Raw genomic sequence first — 17,500 nt, 5'->3', positions numbered from 1 at the left:
CCATGATTAGGCGACAGGGTCACTGCTCCTCTGCCTGCCTGCCTGCTTGCATGCTTTATCACTCCCACAGCTGAGTGTGTGTGTGTGTGTGTGTGTGTGTGTGTGTGTGTGTGTGTGTGAACTTCCATGATTAGGCGACAGGGTCACTGCTCCTCTGCCTGCCTGCCTGCCTGCTTGCATGCTTTATCACTCCCACAGCTGAGTGTGTGTGTGTGTGTGTGTGTGTGTGTATGCTTTATCAGTCCCACAGCTGAGTGTGTGTGTGTGTGTGTGTGTATGCTTTATCACTCCCACAGCTGTGTGAGGACCCGTCACTGAAACCCACCAGCATCTCATTAACTCTGAGATCAGGCTGAGACCCGGCTGAGATCCGGCTGAGACCCAGCTCAGTTGCGGCCCACATCTGGGCCACACCCTTCCAACTACCTGGGTACTCAGTGTAGTGTAGCCAGGTACCACATATACTGATGGAAATAGATATCTGTACTGTACTGCACTGTACTGCAAAAGGGCTTTGCACAACAGCATCTGCCTCATGAATAGATGTCAACGCAGCCATGGGATGTGAGTGATATTCGTAGGGATAGGCGCGCTCTACTTCAAAACAAATATATAAATGCGTTTTCGGGTGCGAGTAAAAGAATATAAACTATTGGTAGAATGAAAACCGCACTCTCAAGCTTTTCTCTTTTAACAATAAGACCAGTTTATTTTAGTACAGACGCGTTTCGGCCTTACGCCATCGTCAGTGTGTGAAAAAAAAAAGCTTGAGAGTGCGGTTTTCATTCTACCAATGTGAGTGATATTATCATCACTGATTTATCTCGGTGAAGGCACGTTCAGTATCACTGAAGTGTGAGGTGCAGGGTGTGAAATACTAAATCTGTGAAATACTAAATACTGTTACACACAGGCTGAAGGGACTGATGGGTCTCCAATACTGAACCGCCTGTGTGTGAATCTAGTTTTATGAACGTGTTAGACAGGCTGATGGGTCTGAAACTAGTGGACTTGTTGATGTTAGCCCTTCAATCGCAGGCGGTATGAGAAACAGACTAAACTTTAAAGCTTCGTTTTTTTTATATCCTGACAAAAAAGCTGTGATAAGCCCAGAGGAAACGTGAAAGGACACGGATGACACAGTTAACCTAAGCTAAGTGTCTGGAATGAATAATTGACATGACTCACAGAACATAACAACATACAGTATATCCCAAACGGCCACGACTACAACTGATAGTTTTAACATTCACAACATTCTCTTGCACACATCCCAATCCCAGCCCACACACACTGACTGCAAACCGACACACAGTGTCATGGCGATCCACTCCCATTCTTAGAACTCACCTGCCGAATAGTTCTGGAATCCTTTGGGCAGTTCTCTCTGGGCGGAACCTTTCCAAAGAGCTTCCAGCCAGGAGCACTGTGCTGTTCGCACGGCTTCTTTGAAAACAAGCCCCTGCAGACGAAGACAGTTTTCTTTAGCTCAGATGGCGGTTTAGATTTATAATATATTTCACACAAGGGACACTCCATAATGCATAAAGTGATAGATGTTGTCACAAGACAGAAGTTAACCAATGACAACCAGAGGTTTAGTCAGTAACACGCATCGGGAGGGTATCCATTAAAGAGGTCACAAACTTTAACTTATAACTGTGAACAGAGATACTACCGAAACCATACCAGTCACATTCACACTCAGGAATCCTTTCGACTTCCCCCTTGCTATTCATTTGAATGATATGGTCACGCAAAAATCAGCTACTTCGGAATCAGGCTAAAAATAACAATGAATGGAAACTCATAGCAACATTGTGTGCTGAGACCTAGTCGAATGAGATACAGGCAGTGCATACCTGGCTCAGATACCAGTCAGTCTGTGCTACTGCTAAATGTTGAATGAGATAGCCACGTCTTGCCCAAAAGATGGTGGTGTGTTGTTACAAGGCCATTGTTAGCAACCTCGCCCGGGAACAGAGTGTCCTCCTTTAACGGGCCAAGGCAACCAGTATATTGTTTACAACGGTAATAAATGTAGCCAGCTAAGAAAAAAAACATATCGTTATAATGTTTTTTTTTGTTTACTGTAAGCGCAGATTACTTTTAGACACATAGGAGACTGCAGTAAGAGTTCCTTGTCATTTTCGTGTAAAGGTACCTGGCACTTGTAATCAATCATACCTGCCAAAGAAATCAGAGATGCCCTGCTTTTTCTGTTTCGCCATCTGATCGGAAGCAGAGGCCGAGGGGGGGACACTCGTCGTCGCCCCCGGCATGTTGTCCGGGGCGCTCTGACGTCGACTGATCTCATATGTATTCCTAGAGTTCAGATTGACATCCATGAAATTAAGGTCCCGCTCCCCACCGGGTCTCAGGAAAGCGTTGCTCTTCTCCGGGCTAAGCGGGGTGGAATCGCAGCTTAGAAAGTGCGTGCTGTTGGTGATAGATTTCAGAGACTGTGGCCTAATGGTAGTTTCCGTATCAGGCGACTCTATGGTCAATTCGACACTGGGGACGGGGGACTCAACCCCGTGAATCTGGCGTGATGGAGACGAATATGAATCGTCGAACACATCGCTGTCTTCTGTCAGCAGTTCGCCGGTGCAGGACTCCGAGGCCCCGCATTCAGCGCGGCTGCTTTGCGGCACTGAAGAGGGCAACGGATTTTCCACCGGCGGATTTGATAGACATGCCTCAGTTCCTAGAGATTGTGTCGACTGGGCCTCCAAGCCTTCCCTGTTCTCCGTTGACATAACGTCTCCGTTAGCCATTTTAACGTTACCTACTCTTTCTATAGGCTCCCTCCCTGAATCAGTGACAGCGGGGAGCTGTTCGGTGCCGTGCATGCTCCCATTGCGTAGCGTCAGCGGCTCAGGTTCTGAGGCCTGGCACCGGCAAATCTGCTGATGCTCGTGTCCATCACACGACGGTGACAAGTGCGGTGTGCCGTTAAGCTCCTCGTTAGAGTTTAAGGTGTCTCTTTGCATATCATGCCCCGTGCTACACTTGGGTGTCCCCACAGTCCCGGTGAAGTCCCGAGGGCGAGCCTCGTCTGTGTCCGGTTGACAGTCTGCAACATCAGCAACGCCTGACGGGCTTCCTGCTGAAGTACCCCGACCCCCGGCTGTTGATTCAACCATTGACTGTCTCGCTGACTCGGTCACCTGGTTCAAAGAGGAGTCGATGTGTCGGTCTGAGATGACACAATTGTTTTTAGTTCCACCAGATGTGCCTTTTGCTACGAAGCCAAGCATTGCACTTTCAGTGTCACCACACTCAACCTCTCCATGAAGTCCCCCTGCACCGCGATCAGTGGCATATTCTGAACTTCCTTCATCTGAAGTCTTCTTGCCTTCAGAGCAGCCCTTGTAAACGCCCCTGTCACTACTAGCGTTGCGTTCAAAGGCATCGATAGTTAGTCCAGAGAGAGAGGTACCCGTTTCCGTGTTTTCGTTTACATCAGTTGACAATGTCATTTGCGAGGCTCCATTCTCGGCATTTTCCATTTCATTCACGAACCTTTCAACAAATCCACGACGCCATTTCTAACATGTGTATTTCTGGAAAGCACCGTCATAAACGCAAAGCAGGTACTTTGACGCCTAACCGTCAATTTAACGTTAAGCTTTGAAAGATGATAAACCGGTAGCCACTTTGTCTAGCCATGTCCGGAAGCCATTTTGAAATTCCAATGACGTAGGTTGTGGATGGTTGATTACAAGAGGCGCGTGGCTTGGAGCGACATCTGGTGTCTTCTTTAAAGGTGCAGTGTGTGTGGGATTAAGTGGGATATTAGCAGAAACGTAATGAAGTATTCATAATTAGGTTTCATTAGTGTATAATCACCTGTAACTACAAATCGTTGTGGTTTAGTTAGCTTGAAATGAGCCCTTATCTACATAGCTGCAACACATTTAAAAACAAATATTCTCCGTAAATCGTTCGCAACGTGCTGAATCTGAATCAGAATTTCATTACATGAAGTGTAGGTTACAAATCCTTCAAACATTAGCTTCTGACTGGCTTACGCTACCTGTCGCTCATTCAGACCGATTAGCCTAGATTCACAGACTGTGGACATGGGGATGAGACGAGTTAAACTAGGCTACTCTCAGAATTGAAGAGCCTAAACTGACCTAAATAGACAATGGCTTAATTTAAGATAGTGTATTGGATTTTAGGTAGACTATTAATTACCTAACAAATAACGTAGGCTAAATATGAAAGGTTACTGAAAATGAAATTACAACATGTGAGAGCTTTTCGTGGGCTGGGCCAATAGTTTTTACTCTGGAAATGAAAAGAAAGAAAATAAAAATAAATAAATAAAACAGTAGGCTGTATTATTGGTTATGCAAACAATAAAAGATTGACCTATGACGCGACGCCGATTTTAAGTCGCCCACTCTGGCGCGAGAAGGAGACTCTCCTCAATCAGGTCGCAGGAGAGCGTCGCTGAAAACATCGGCGCGTCTCGAGACGGTCGCTGAGGGGTAGACTAGGCTACTAGACACACAGAGAGAGACAGGCAGATGTGCTCAGGTGCGTGTGATGGACAGAAGAGAAATCAATTTGGGAAGAATCACTCTGGGCTGAGTGACTTTTCAGCTTATTGTTTTCTGCGTTGGAATGAATAAGGGTAGCCTACACCTCAAAGTGTGTCTGGACAACAACAGAGTGTTATATTCCAGAATGACAGGCTGGGACAATTTGGAGGTTATCATTGAGGAGTTCAGCAATCTTATGGTAGCACTAAGCCGCAGGCTATTCTCGTACAGTCATGAAAACAGTTGGAAATGAGAGTTCGACAAAGTCTCTGTTCTGTCAAATAATTCGTGTAGCCTAATACCAGAAATCTTTTGTTACCGGCAATCATGCAAATTGAGTGTGAAGCTGAAATCTCTTTGGATATGATACGTTTCAATTCGACTGGATTAAATGAATGCTATGTTATGCCTGGACAAGTAGAAGAGTAGAGTAATTTGCCTTCTGCCACAGGCTGTTCTCGCCCAGTCATGAAAACAGTTGGAAATGAGAGTTCCGTTGACGCTGAAGGTTCTGAAACGGACAGCTCCGGAGCGCGCGCGGCACTCACCGGCTGCATCCTCCTCATCTTGATAGTTTCAACGTTGCTGGGGAACACGCTCGTGTGTGTTGCCGTAGTTAAATTCCGACACCTGCGGTCCAAAGTCACCAACTTCTTCGTCATATCCCTTGCGGTGTCCGACCTCTTCGTCGCCGTCCTCGTGATGCCGTGGAAAGCCATGTCTGAGGTGGCCGGTTGTTGGCTCTTCGGCGACTTCTGCGACACGTGGATCGCCTTCGACATCATGTGCTCAACGGCTTCTATTCTCAACCTCTGTATAATAAGTGTGGATAGGTACTGGGCTATCTCTAGCCCCTTTCGCTATGAACGTAAAATGACTCAACGCGTGGCGTTTACCATGATCAGCGTTGCGTGGACTTTATCCATCCTCATCTCCTTCATCCCGGTGCAACTGAGCTGGCACAGAGTCGACGACGACGAACACGCTGTCGAGATCAACGAGTGCAATGCCACTTTGAACAAGACCTACGCTATAGCTTCGTCGCTGATAAGTTTTTACATCCCCGTTGTGATCATGGTCGGCACGTACACCCGAATCTTTCGAATTGCGCAAATCCAAATCAGGAGGATATCGTCCTTGGAGAGAGCTGTTGAGCACGCGCAAAATCACCCGCAAGTCCCAGACTGCGCACACGAAAACTCCCTGAAAACCACTTTTAAGAAGGAGACCAAGGTTTTAAAAACCCTCTCCATAATCATGGGCGTGTTTGTATTTTGCTGGTTACCTTTCTTTGTACTCAATTGCATAGTTCCATTTTGTGATATGAGCGAAGAGTCGCAGTCGCCGTGCGTAAGTGACACCACTTTCAACATTTTCGTCTGGTTCGGATGGGCTAATTCCTCTCTGAATCCCGTCATATACGCCTTCAATGCAGATTTCAGGAGGGCCTTTTCGAGTATACTTGGGTGCAACAGGTTATGTCCCACATCAGCAGTCGAGGCTGTGAATTTTAGCAACGAGTTGGCTTCTTACCACCAAGACACCACTCTCCAGAAGGACGCACCGGCAGTGTCCAACACTCAACGTTTAGCTATTGTCCCAGTCCACGGAGAAGACGTGGACCAACTGTTTGACAAAGTCTCTGTTCTGTCAAACAATTCGTGTAATACCAGAAATCTTTTGTTACCGGCAATCATGCAATTTGAGTGTGAAGCTGAAATCTCTTTAGATATGATGCCTTTCAATGCGACTGGATTAAACGAATGCTATGTTATGCCTGGACAAGTAGAATAGTACAGTAATTTGCCTCTTCCATCTCCTATGTTTGGGCATTGATGCTCAAACACTTAAATTACACTTTTTTCGTATTTAAGAGCTGACGTTAAATGACATGGACACAACATTACTGCTGTTGTTAACATTGAATGAGATGCATTAGGTCTATCAGCATCACTATAGAGATGGGAATGTAATCTTTCCAGTAGACGGTGAGAAGGCATGTGTATTTTGTCCGCACAATTCAATAAATCTTTTGAATGCCTGTTGTATTTTTATGTTTGGCTGCGTTGTTGGCTAAAGCTTATTATGTAGAAAATGCTCCGGACGGTCCACGAAAAATACATGGCAGTCCAAATTAATAATCTGATCGCTGAAGTGTAGCCTATGAGCAAATATAATCAAACTAGCAATTTACTTGTAGCTATTCTGTTAGTGTTGTATTTGTTTCATTAAACCTGGGAGAACCTTTCAAGACAGAACAAAACACTCGAAATTAAACTATGTTTTCAATGACAGTTATAGTTTACGTCAGTTTAGACGTTTATTCAAATTAAGCCTTTGATATGTTATTATGCTCTGAGTGCTGTTGGTATAATTGGTTGTTTAATTGCCGCTGCAATTTTCAGACGCTCACATTACGGGGAATGCAGGTGGCGAGCGCCTCTTGAGAATTTCTGCTGGTTTTGGGGAGTGCGTCGCGACTGCCAATCACGTAAGCCTACAAACAATCTGAACACTGCAGATAAGTCATTAACTCGCCAGAGAGAGCCAAACTGACTCATCGATGGTGTAATTTATATCGATGGGTTGCCATTAAAGCGCCACTAAACAGCTCTACATGCGTTTGTTGTAGACCTAAGAAAGAGTTTTAACAAAATTGTGTGGCACTTTAGCCAGTCACAGATGGGCCCAGATACAGGCTTAGATAGGATACACTTATTATTCTATTTAAGATACACTGTTCTCTTCTGATGTTGAATACAAATGTGTTTGTTTTATTGTCATTGTTGCTTTCAAGTGCACAGTGGTGGACTCTTGTGAAAACCCACGCTTCAGGGCCCATGGCAAGATCACACAGGGCATTCGCTCTTGATGCGAGCAAATAACAGCTTTTAAAACAAGTGCATTGCTTGTCATCTTCACAGAAACCTCATGGCACAGATCTTTTTTCAAGGGTTGGTAAAGGCTCTTCTGAAAGCCTCTGTAGCTGGGGAGTGGTTGTGTGTGCATGTGTGTGTGTGTGGGGGGGGAGTGTGTATGTGTGTGGGTGTATGAGAGAGTGTGTGTGTGTGTGTGTGAGAGAGGGGGGGGGAGAGTGTGTGATTGTGTGTGGGTGTATGAGAGAGAGTGTGTGAGTGTTTGTGTGTGGGTGTGAGAGAGAGAGAGTGTGTGAGTGTAAATGTAACATAAATACACACCTTTTTGTTTGAATGCTGCTGCCTGAAAGAAAAAGAGCCGTGTGTATTCCATCAGGCACATCAACCCTGTTGAAAGGTCATCTTGTTGCCTATCTTTGAAAACATGGGTGGTATTTTACATCGTTTGCTATAGTTGCTTTTCAATTTTAACACTTTAAAATTGTAGCTTTGAACAACACAATGTTTTTTTAACCTCATAGTACGCACAGAAGAAAAGTGGCGATATTGAAATGCTGGCTTTGTGCTCTTGGGAATCGAAATGGCTCTTTTGAAAGTGTCAAACACAAAAAGGATGGACTCTCTCCTTGACACCACAAGTGCAGCACAAATTATGTTGCCCAATAATTACTGGTAGAATTTTAGAGAATCAACATATCAAATGGGGAATTTCTTACATGGTTTAGCCATCAGTTTGAAGCAAGGCTTGATGGATCCTCCAATGTCGTTTCTATTTCTTAAATAAAAAGTAGTGTTTATTGTTACACCAGGTTTTATTGCTATTAGCTTGACTTTGTACTCTCCCTTGTCGCTTTGGACAGAAGCGTCTGCTAAATGACTAAATGTAAATGTCCTCTGCTCCTCTCTGAGGGAGTTTTCCTGTTTGACTCTCACCTCAAGTGAAAGCGAAAAGCATGCCAACCACAAACTAAAGTATGACACATAACACAAAGCAGTTCACGCCCAGCTTAAAGAATGTGCTCCGTCCAGCCAATCAGCAGCTAATCAGGACTAGATACGTTCCTGAGTCATTCGCTATAGCTGAGATTACATCCGCGAGCAGCTTTGGGCAGCTTTCCCGGTGTCAATCCACCGTGAGTGCACATCGCTAAACGGCCCGCTTGTTGCGCTAGCGGAGTAATGAATGCAGTCAAAGGCGCGTGCAGGGAGAGGCTCCCAGAGACCGCTGCCAGTTACACACACACACACAAACACACACACACACACACACACACACACACACACACACACACACACACACACACACACACACACACACACACACACACACACACACACACACACACACACACACAACACACACACACACACACACACACACACACACACACACACACACACACACACACACACACACACACGCTCCCAGAGACCGCTGCCAGTCAGTCACTCAGTTGGAACGGGAGCCGCGTTTTTGTCTATCTATGCGCTCCAATTAACCGATATGCTGTTGCACACAGCGCCTTTCACAAAAAGTTCGATTCCCTCAGAGATTTCTGCCCCAAAAAAGTAAAACTCAACTCATGAATATGAGGGCGGTGGAAACTGAGGAATCATATTTTTAGATCAAAGGCTTTGACAGAATGATTATGCGCAGAATAACAAGGCAGAGCACTTTTGCAAACGCTTCTTCTTCCTACATTCAGATCACAATTTCTTTCACAAACATCAGACTTCAGTTGGGGTCCAGTATTGGTCTTCTTGATTTATAACCCGATCAAATCATAAGTCTTGTTTTATTTTAAAGTGTAGCCTATATGCACTGCAGAGTCAAATGAAAAACACTGCAATGGAGTCAAAGTTTGTGCGTTTAAACATCACAGTCATTTATTTCAAATTTCAATCAATGCAAAGATCAATGCAGATTTTTTTTGAAGAGTTCCATCACTTTCGGACTCTCACAAAGCATGGCCGTTTACCTATACTTCCCTGTAGTTACATGGATCAAAAGAGATACCATCCTATTTAAATGTGTAGAAAGAGTATTTGTTAGACGTCAAATGCACTGTGACAATAATGCACAGACAACACATGCGATCATTAAACTCCAGACATGCCCACAGACACACACACACACACACACACACAGACACACACACACACACACACACACACACACACACACACACATGCCCCACAGTCAGAAGCCTCTGATTAGTTTGTAACAGTCTGGGAAGTAACCGTGATTATGAATAATTGATCAGGAAAACAGAGGAAGAGGACAGGAGCACAAAGACCTACTCAGACAGAAGAGAGGAAAGACTGATCTAAGAGATAGACAATAGGTGTCATTTGTCATTCCTTGGTGTGTGTGTGTGTGTGTGTGTGTGTGTGTGTGTGTGTGTGTGTGTGTGTGTAGGTCTGTGTGTGTGTGTGTGTGTGTGTGTGTGTGTGTGTGTGTGTGTGTGTGTGTGTGTGTGAGGGACAGAGAAAGAGACAGAGAGAGAGAGAAAGAGGGAGAGAGAGAGGGGAGGGGAGAAAGAGAAGGAGGGAGGGAGAGAGAGAGTGAGAGAGAGAAAAAGAGGGACGTAGTCTGCTGCCAAGTAAGATGTGGTCCATTAATGATCTGGGCTGATTATCCTGTCCAGTGTGTGTGTGTGTGTGTGTGTGTGTGTGTGTGTGTGTGTGTGTGTGTGTGTTTACAGAGACTGACAAAGCAGCCCGAAGCCGAAGGACAATCAGTCTCTTTATCAGAGGAGTTTGCAAGGACACATACCAAATCAGTCACTATCTTATTCTCTTTCTCTTGCTCTGTCTCTCTCACACACACACATATATATGCACAAACATAAATCACACACACACACACACACATTCACTTACAATATTCCTTCCACAAGTCTTGGTGTCAAATCAGCAGGGGATGGCAGCTCATGATTTCCTTTGGATCTAATCACTGCGTTTGATGTTTGATGGCAGAGAAAGACAAAGAGAAGGAGAGGGAAAGAGAGAGAGAGAGGGAGGGAGGGAGAGAGAAAAAGAGAGAGAGATGTTCAAGCCCTTGATTGCTATCTTCAGCCCTGTGATCACCCGCCTTCTCAAAAGTGTGAAACGGACATAGTTAGCAGAATCATCTTTAACATTACTATTATCATAACTCCTCACCCACTGACAGAAGAGACTGAGGCAGATCTGTAGTGTGTCATGTGAAGTTAGACTTCACTGATTGTTTGGCTTGAAACAACCAGTAGCCTCGACCACATTCGGGCTTGATGCCCATGGAGGACACATGTTTGATTCCGGCTTGATGTCATTTCTCCTGTCCACTCCCCACCTCTTCTCCCTCTCATTTTCTGTCCCACTCTTCACTACAACTATATCGATTAAAAGCCAAAAAGCCCAAAAATAAATCTTAAAAAAAGAAATGTGGCATACTTCATCTTATTACATCACATGTACAGCATTTAGTAGAGTGCAACATTAATCACTTACATTTAACCATGTGACTGTATTACAGTTGTTCTCAATTGTTTACACACAAAAACTGGAACTTATGACACAATGACCACAACCTGTAACTCATGTGCCAACTCCCAAAACCAATTATGCTGAACTATAAACACAATGACCTGCTTTAGACCCAGATTTCAATTGTAAACCACACTTTCTTCAAAACACTACACATAATCTTCTCTATTTTGCACACTTCAGGTTGCCAAATCTCCTTGTGTTCAGACAGAACACACTGCCATTCAAATGGCAATACTTCAATTTCCAAGGCCGTTGTGCAATTTGGAATCAAAGCTTTAGCAATATAAGGCCGTGTTCACACTTGACTTCTTTTTTTCAACTGCCTGCGCCTTTTTACGTGTAACATGCAACCCTTTGGGAAAAAGGCGGACGCCTTTTGAAAACCTATGTAAAAAGCGCAGCGCCCGACGCCTTTTTGAGTTCAATTTTCTCAACTTTTCAGAAATGCGCTGGGTGACGTGAAGCGCCTTTCTGTCTGTCTGTCTTTACGAAATTAAAAGATTCGATAGGTGTGAAAAATGAACCAGATTCAGTGAAACTAGGCTCCGTGTGCATATAGCCTTAGTAACCTTATGCCCCCTGCAACTCCACTGGTCATCATGGCCACCGTGTGGTCAACCACTTTAACACTTAGGCCCAATCCCATTTCTAATCTCTACCCCTACCCTTACCCCTACCCCTTTGCCCTCGCTTTTTCAAACGGAGCCATAACGTAGGGGTAGGGAACGCTAGCCCTTCGAAATGGGATAGCCCTTCACCACTTACGTACGTCATCAGTACGCTGCGTCAGCTGTTACATTACCGGAGAGCGACAGCTGTCACTCACCAGACATAAACAAACATGGCGCCTGCAGCTGTTATTTACACAATGCAACATTTCATCAAACAAGTTTTAAAATCATGAATTACAAAGAAAATACTTTCATTTGTGTGATGCTTTCCCTGCTGTTTCCGACATTTTTAAATTGACTCCCGCGATGTTTCTTCTTTAATGATCACGGGTTCGCAATGCATTGAGGGAAATCAGTCTACCCCTCCGTTTGAAGTGTGCCCTCGGAAAATCTCCGTTTGGAGGGGTAGAAAGCGCTTCCCCTTCCCCTACCCCTCTGTCTTAACGTGAATTGGGATAGCACTACCCCTACACGTGAATGCGCAAAACGGAGGGGAAGGGGAAAGACGAAGGGGTAGGGGGAGAAATGGGATTCAGCCTTAGTCATTTAGCAGACGCTTTGGTCCAAAACGATGTACAAGGGACAGAACGCTACGAGCATCCAGAAGGCTGGCCATTCTCTGGGCATTCAGCAGAAAGAATAGGTAAGAAACACTTCTAAGACAGGAAAACACTAGTTTGAATGGCCTATCAGGAGGATAGAATTCTTCTTTTTAGAGTATTTTGCATTGTATTGAATTTGTACATTTTGCAGAACTGAAAGGTTACCCTGGCGTGGTGGAAGGGATCGTGTCTTGACGGCTTTATACAATTATATTTTACAACAGGAGTAAGCGTACAGTAACACTGAACATGAATGAGGGATTCAGTATGTCCTTCCTCTTACATTGAAAAGTCATTGTCCTGAAAATAATTATTTACAAAGAATAGTTGCAAAGAACAGTTGTTATCTTTTTGTGCAGTTCCTATGCCTTTCACACACACAAACACACACTCTCCCACACACACACACACACACACACACACACACACACACACACACACACACACACACACACACACACACACACACACACACACACACACACAATCATAACTGAGTGTAGACCTTCACAGATCCTCAACAATGGGTTTACTTTTGGGCATGGCATTGAATGGAACACTGCTTACAACATTTCCTGGAACCTCCTGTGCAGAATCAAATGAATGACCTGCACTTTGGGCCGGAACAGCTCTGGGAGAGAAACATATTTATATATTTATCTATATAGTTATTTATTATATACATATTTAAACATATTTATATATGTATCTATTTGTGTATTTATTATAGACATACTGTATTTAAACATAACTGTGAGCTGTCTATGACATGAGCAGAAACCTTTGTTTACTAAAAATGGGTCCTTTCTTCTCTCTGGGCTGATTTCTTTCCTATTAGTTATTCCAGTGTCAGGTAAAGATGTAGTTTGACAGGACATGACATTATGTTAACATCTATACACTCACATGTTTAGGGCATATAACAGGAAGTTAATACAATTGTAAACAAACAAACAAATAATGTAGTGTACAAGATATCAAGGAATATCACAGGAATATCAAGACCCTACATTCAGACTATAATCACATTTATAACAATAACAATAATGTAAAACTGGACCATTTAAGCTATATTTTACATTCTTCCGTTTTCTTCTGCTACGTGTTCCAATGTTTTATGTATATTAGTGGCTCTTATTTAATCGCATGGCAATGAGCACCAAGCTCAGTCCACTGTGCATAAACTAAAGCTAATGAATGATGTCATTACTTGGCTAAATCATTTAGCTAATCTAATGACATGAGCAAGATCCTGAGCGCTAATATGGGTGTGCCAGTGCAGTGCTCCCACGTCCACGCGCCACACAATAGCTTTATTTCATGCAGGATGGTACATTCAGTGGTACAGGAGGTAGAGAAGTTGGTTAGTAATCAGAAGGTTGCTTGTTCGATTCCCTTTCGAACTGTCTTTGAGCAAGACACTGAACCCCTAATTGCTCCTGATGTGCAGTGTGCCATCAGTGTAAAATAGTATACAGTACATCCTTGTAAGTCGCTTTGAAATAAAAGCGTCTGCTAAATGTGTAAATGTAAGGATGGACTTTTCTCGTTGCTTTGCTTTGCTCCGTCGTTGAAATAAAGGCTCTAGGGCAACCCTCATGAGAAATATGAGTTTTCTTTTCTCTCAGGAAGCCATGGATATTTTTTCTTCTTCCCTTAACTGTATGGAATCTCTGCCAAGTTTAGTTGTGATTCACAATGACATGTCAGGCATTGTCAAATCCCTGGTTTAATTGAGAAAGTGACTATAGACTGATGATATTAGGGGTGGTTATACGACTAGACTGATGATATTAGGGGCGGTTATACGACTAGACTGATGATATTAGGGGCGGTTATACGACTAGACTGATGATATTAGGGGTAGTTATGACTGTAGACTGGTGATACTAGAGGTAGTTATATGACTGATGATATTAGAGGCACTTATATGACTCTAGACTGATGATATTAGGACTAGTTGTTTTCTACAAGGTCATATTGTATTTCAGATCTGTCTGATAAAGCCTTTGTCTCCATCCTAAGCCACCTCAATGACCTGCAGCTCTGATGCAGTGACTGCTGTCATCATGTCGATGTTACACACAGACAGAGAGAGAGAGAGTCTTCTTGAGTGTATACATGTGTGTGTGTGTAGGACAATGGATGTGGACAAAGGCAAGCTATGTTTAGACGTGTCTAGCTTACCACCAAGCTGTGATGCCAGCAGAAAATTATAAACTGAATCAGAATCACTGTTGTGGAAATGCATGTCCCAGCATGTATGTAACGATGGCGGAGGTGTTCTCTACCGCTGGGAAGGGCGATAAAAATAGAGGGGAAAGAACAAGTTCTCTGTGGGGTGAGTGGTCATTTCGATGCTTCACACAGAGAGTCTTATTGAGTGCATACGTATGTGTGGAGGACAATGGATGTGGACTTGCTTACCACCCAGCTGTAATGCCAGAAGACAATTATAAACCTGTTCCTTCAGAATCAATGCTGTAGATATGCATGGCCCAGCATGCAGGGACACGCACAGGAGTGGGCTAAGGTTGCTCGGGCAACTGCCCGTTTGCCCTCCTCGACTGAAATATTTATATTTGAGATCAGGGCACGGGGGGCGTGGCAGCGGCTGTCACAAAAAATGAACGTGTTGCCCCTTTTTTCCAGGGCAGAGCAACTGCCCTTCAAAATTCCTGTGCACGTCCCTGCCATTATGTATGTAACCAGTGGCGCAAAAAGTGGGTATGCGCTGTATGCGGCGCATAGAGGCGCCGCACCATGGGAGCGCCAAAGCGATGGTAAAAAAAAAAAAAAAAAAAAACATGTTTGGGGTATTTTCTATATGTAGCTGCTGTTGTGCGTTTCTAAATCTTTTCTGCATTTCCTTAATTTTATAACATTTTAGAGGACTAAACAGGCTAGAGTAGGCGCCTTATCTCTTAAGATTCCATAATAGAATTTTGACATAGAAGAGGGAGCGTGAGGCCGTGACCGCTAAACACACAAGCAGTTCGAACTAAGCTACGAGTAGTGAGTTGGTTGGATGGAAGATGGATAAAGCAAAAAAGCTGTTGGGAGCTTTGGGAAACAGAAAAAGAAAGAGGGAAAAGGAGAAGACATGTCAGGGGATGCAACAGCAATTAAATAAGTGGATGGTGAAAGGCAACAGGTAGGTTTTTACACAGGTGACTTTACGTTTGTGCTTGGAGGCTTGCAAATAATGTAGCAGGCTAGCTAGCGTTTGCAAACATACAAATGTAGCAGCCAAATGGGGGTTTATGGCTAGCTTAAGCCTCATCAGTTAGGCTGATGATAGCTACATTTAGATTTTGGTTAAACCCTACTGTACCAATCCCATGTATGACACATCTCAATTTTATTAAGGCAAAAATAACAACTGGTAAATATAAGGTGGCAGACGGGCTCTGGTCGCATTCACAGTAACTAACAAAAAGCTGGAAACGTAACTCTGGTTACCATGGTTACCATTAGCTGTTCATGTTAGCTGTGCTGTCAAACATACAGGCTATCTGTTGGCATGATGCAATACTAGATGAATGGGCAAGTGCAAAGGCACAGCGTGTTATTATTTAGTATAGTTTAAAATAAACCTTTATTATTTAAAGCCCATACATGATGATGTCTGGCACACTTATTTATTTATTTGTTTAAGAAAAGAAAAAGAACGTGTGTGTGTGGGGTTGTTGCTGCATGTGTGTTGTGTGTGTGGGGGGGGGGGCGCCAAAATTGTTGCTGCATACCCCCCTGACACTGGGCAGTTGCACCCCTGTATGTAACAATGGCTTCTCTACCCCTGGGCAGGGAGAAGAGAAGAGAAGAAAGAGGAAAGAGGAAGAACTGAGAAGAGAAGAGAAGAGAAGAGAAGAGAAGAAAGAGGAAGACCAGGCTCTATGTGTGGTGGTAGAAGAGAAGAAAGAGGAAGACCAGGCTCTATGTGTGGTGGTAGAAGAGAAGAGAAGAGAAGGGAAAGAACAGGCTCTGTGAAGAACTGACAAGAGAAGAGAAAGTGACACCCCCCTCCAGCCCCCCTCCAGCCCCAGCCCATCAACTACACCGCCACCACCACAGCAGAGGCTCGCGCCTTCTCACAACTGCCCACCTCAGAGCCTCCCCCCTCCTCCCCCATCACAGTGGCGACTCTCTCTATCCAGGAGAGAGACGTTAACAGTCTATTCAAGAGACAGAACCCCCGCAAGGCTGCTGGGCCAGACTCTGTCTCTCCATCAGTCCTGAAGCACTGTGCTGATCAGCTGTCTCCGGTGTTCACAGACATTTTCAACACCTCACTGGTGACATGCCATGTTCCAGCCTGCTTCAAGACCTCCACCATCATTCCTGTCCCCAAAAAACCTAAGATCTCCGGACTCAATGACTACAGACCCGTCGCCCTGACCTCTGTGGTTATGAAGGCATTTGAGCGCCTTGTGCTGCTTCACCTCAAAGCCATCACTGACCCCCTACTGGACCCCCTGCAGTTTGCCTACAGAGCCAACAGGTCTGTAGACGATGCAGTTAACATGGCCCTCCACTTCATCCTCCAGCATCTGGACTACTCAGGAACCTACGCCAGGATCCTGTTTGTGGACTTCAGCTCTGCCTTCAATACTATCATCCCAGCTCTGCTTCAGGACAAGCTCTCCCATCTGAACGTGCCTGACTCCACCTGCAGGTGGATCACAGACTTCCTGTCTGACAGGAGGCAACACGTGAGGCTGGGGAAGCTGTTCTCTGACTCCCGGACCATAAGCACTGGTTCCCCTCAGGGCTGCGTTCTTTCCCCCCTACTCTTCTCCCTGTATACAAACAGCTGCACCTCCTGTCACCAGTCCGTCAAACTCCTCAAGTTCGCGGACGACACCACCCTCATTGGACTCATCTCTGGTGGGGACGAGTCTGCTTACAGGTGGGAGATTGACCATCTGGTGACCTGGTGTGGTCAGAACAACCTGGAGCTAAATGCTTTGAAAACAGTGGAGATGGTTGTTGACTTTAGAAAGAACGCAGCCCCACCCATCCCAATCACCCTGGAAGACTCCCCAGTCCACACTGCAGAGTCCTTCCGCTTCCTGGGCTCCATCATCTCCCAGGACCTCAAGTGGGAGCTGAACATCAGCTCCCTCACCAAAAAAGCACAACAGAGGATGTACTTCCTGCGGCAGCTGAGGAAGTTCAACCTGCCAAAGACAGTGATGGTGCACTTCTACACCTGCATCATCGAGTCCATCCTCTCCTCCTCCATCACCACCTGGTACGCTGCTGCC

At 44.7% G+C, this 17,500-nt stretch overlaps 1 protein-coding gene across 1 annotated transcript; it reads left to right on the top strand.

Moving 5' to 3' along the window:
• Positions 1 to 5,021: 5,021 nt before the first annotated feature.
• drd6b (dopamine receptor D6b) lies at positions 5,022 to 6,347 on the top strand (the record flags this gene model as incomplete). The annotated part of the gene is made up of 1 exon (XM_080834525.1): positions 5,022 to 6,347. One exon carries the CDS (start codon positions 5,022 to 5,024, stop codon positions 6,345 to 6,347), a length of 1,326 nt encoding a protein of 441 aa, XP_080690651.1.
• Between the last annotated feature and the right edge of the window lie 11,153 nt (positions 6,348 to 17,500).

Source organism: Sprattus sprattus (assembly GCF_963457725.1).
Source record: "Sprattus sprattus genome assembly, chromosome: 3".
NCBI classification, from domain to species: domain Eukaryota; kingdom Metazoa; phylum Chordata; class Actinopteri; order Clupeiformes; family Clupeidae; genus Sprattus; species Sprattus sprattus.
Note: the sequence above shows the minus strand (reverse complement) of the source record. Positions and strands in the feature narration are given on the sequence as shown.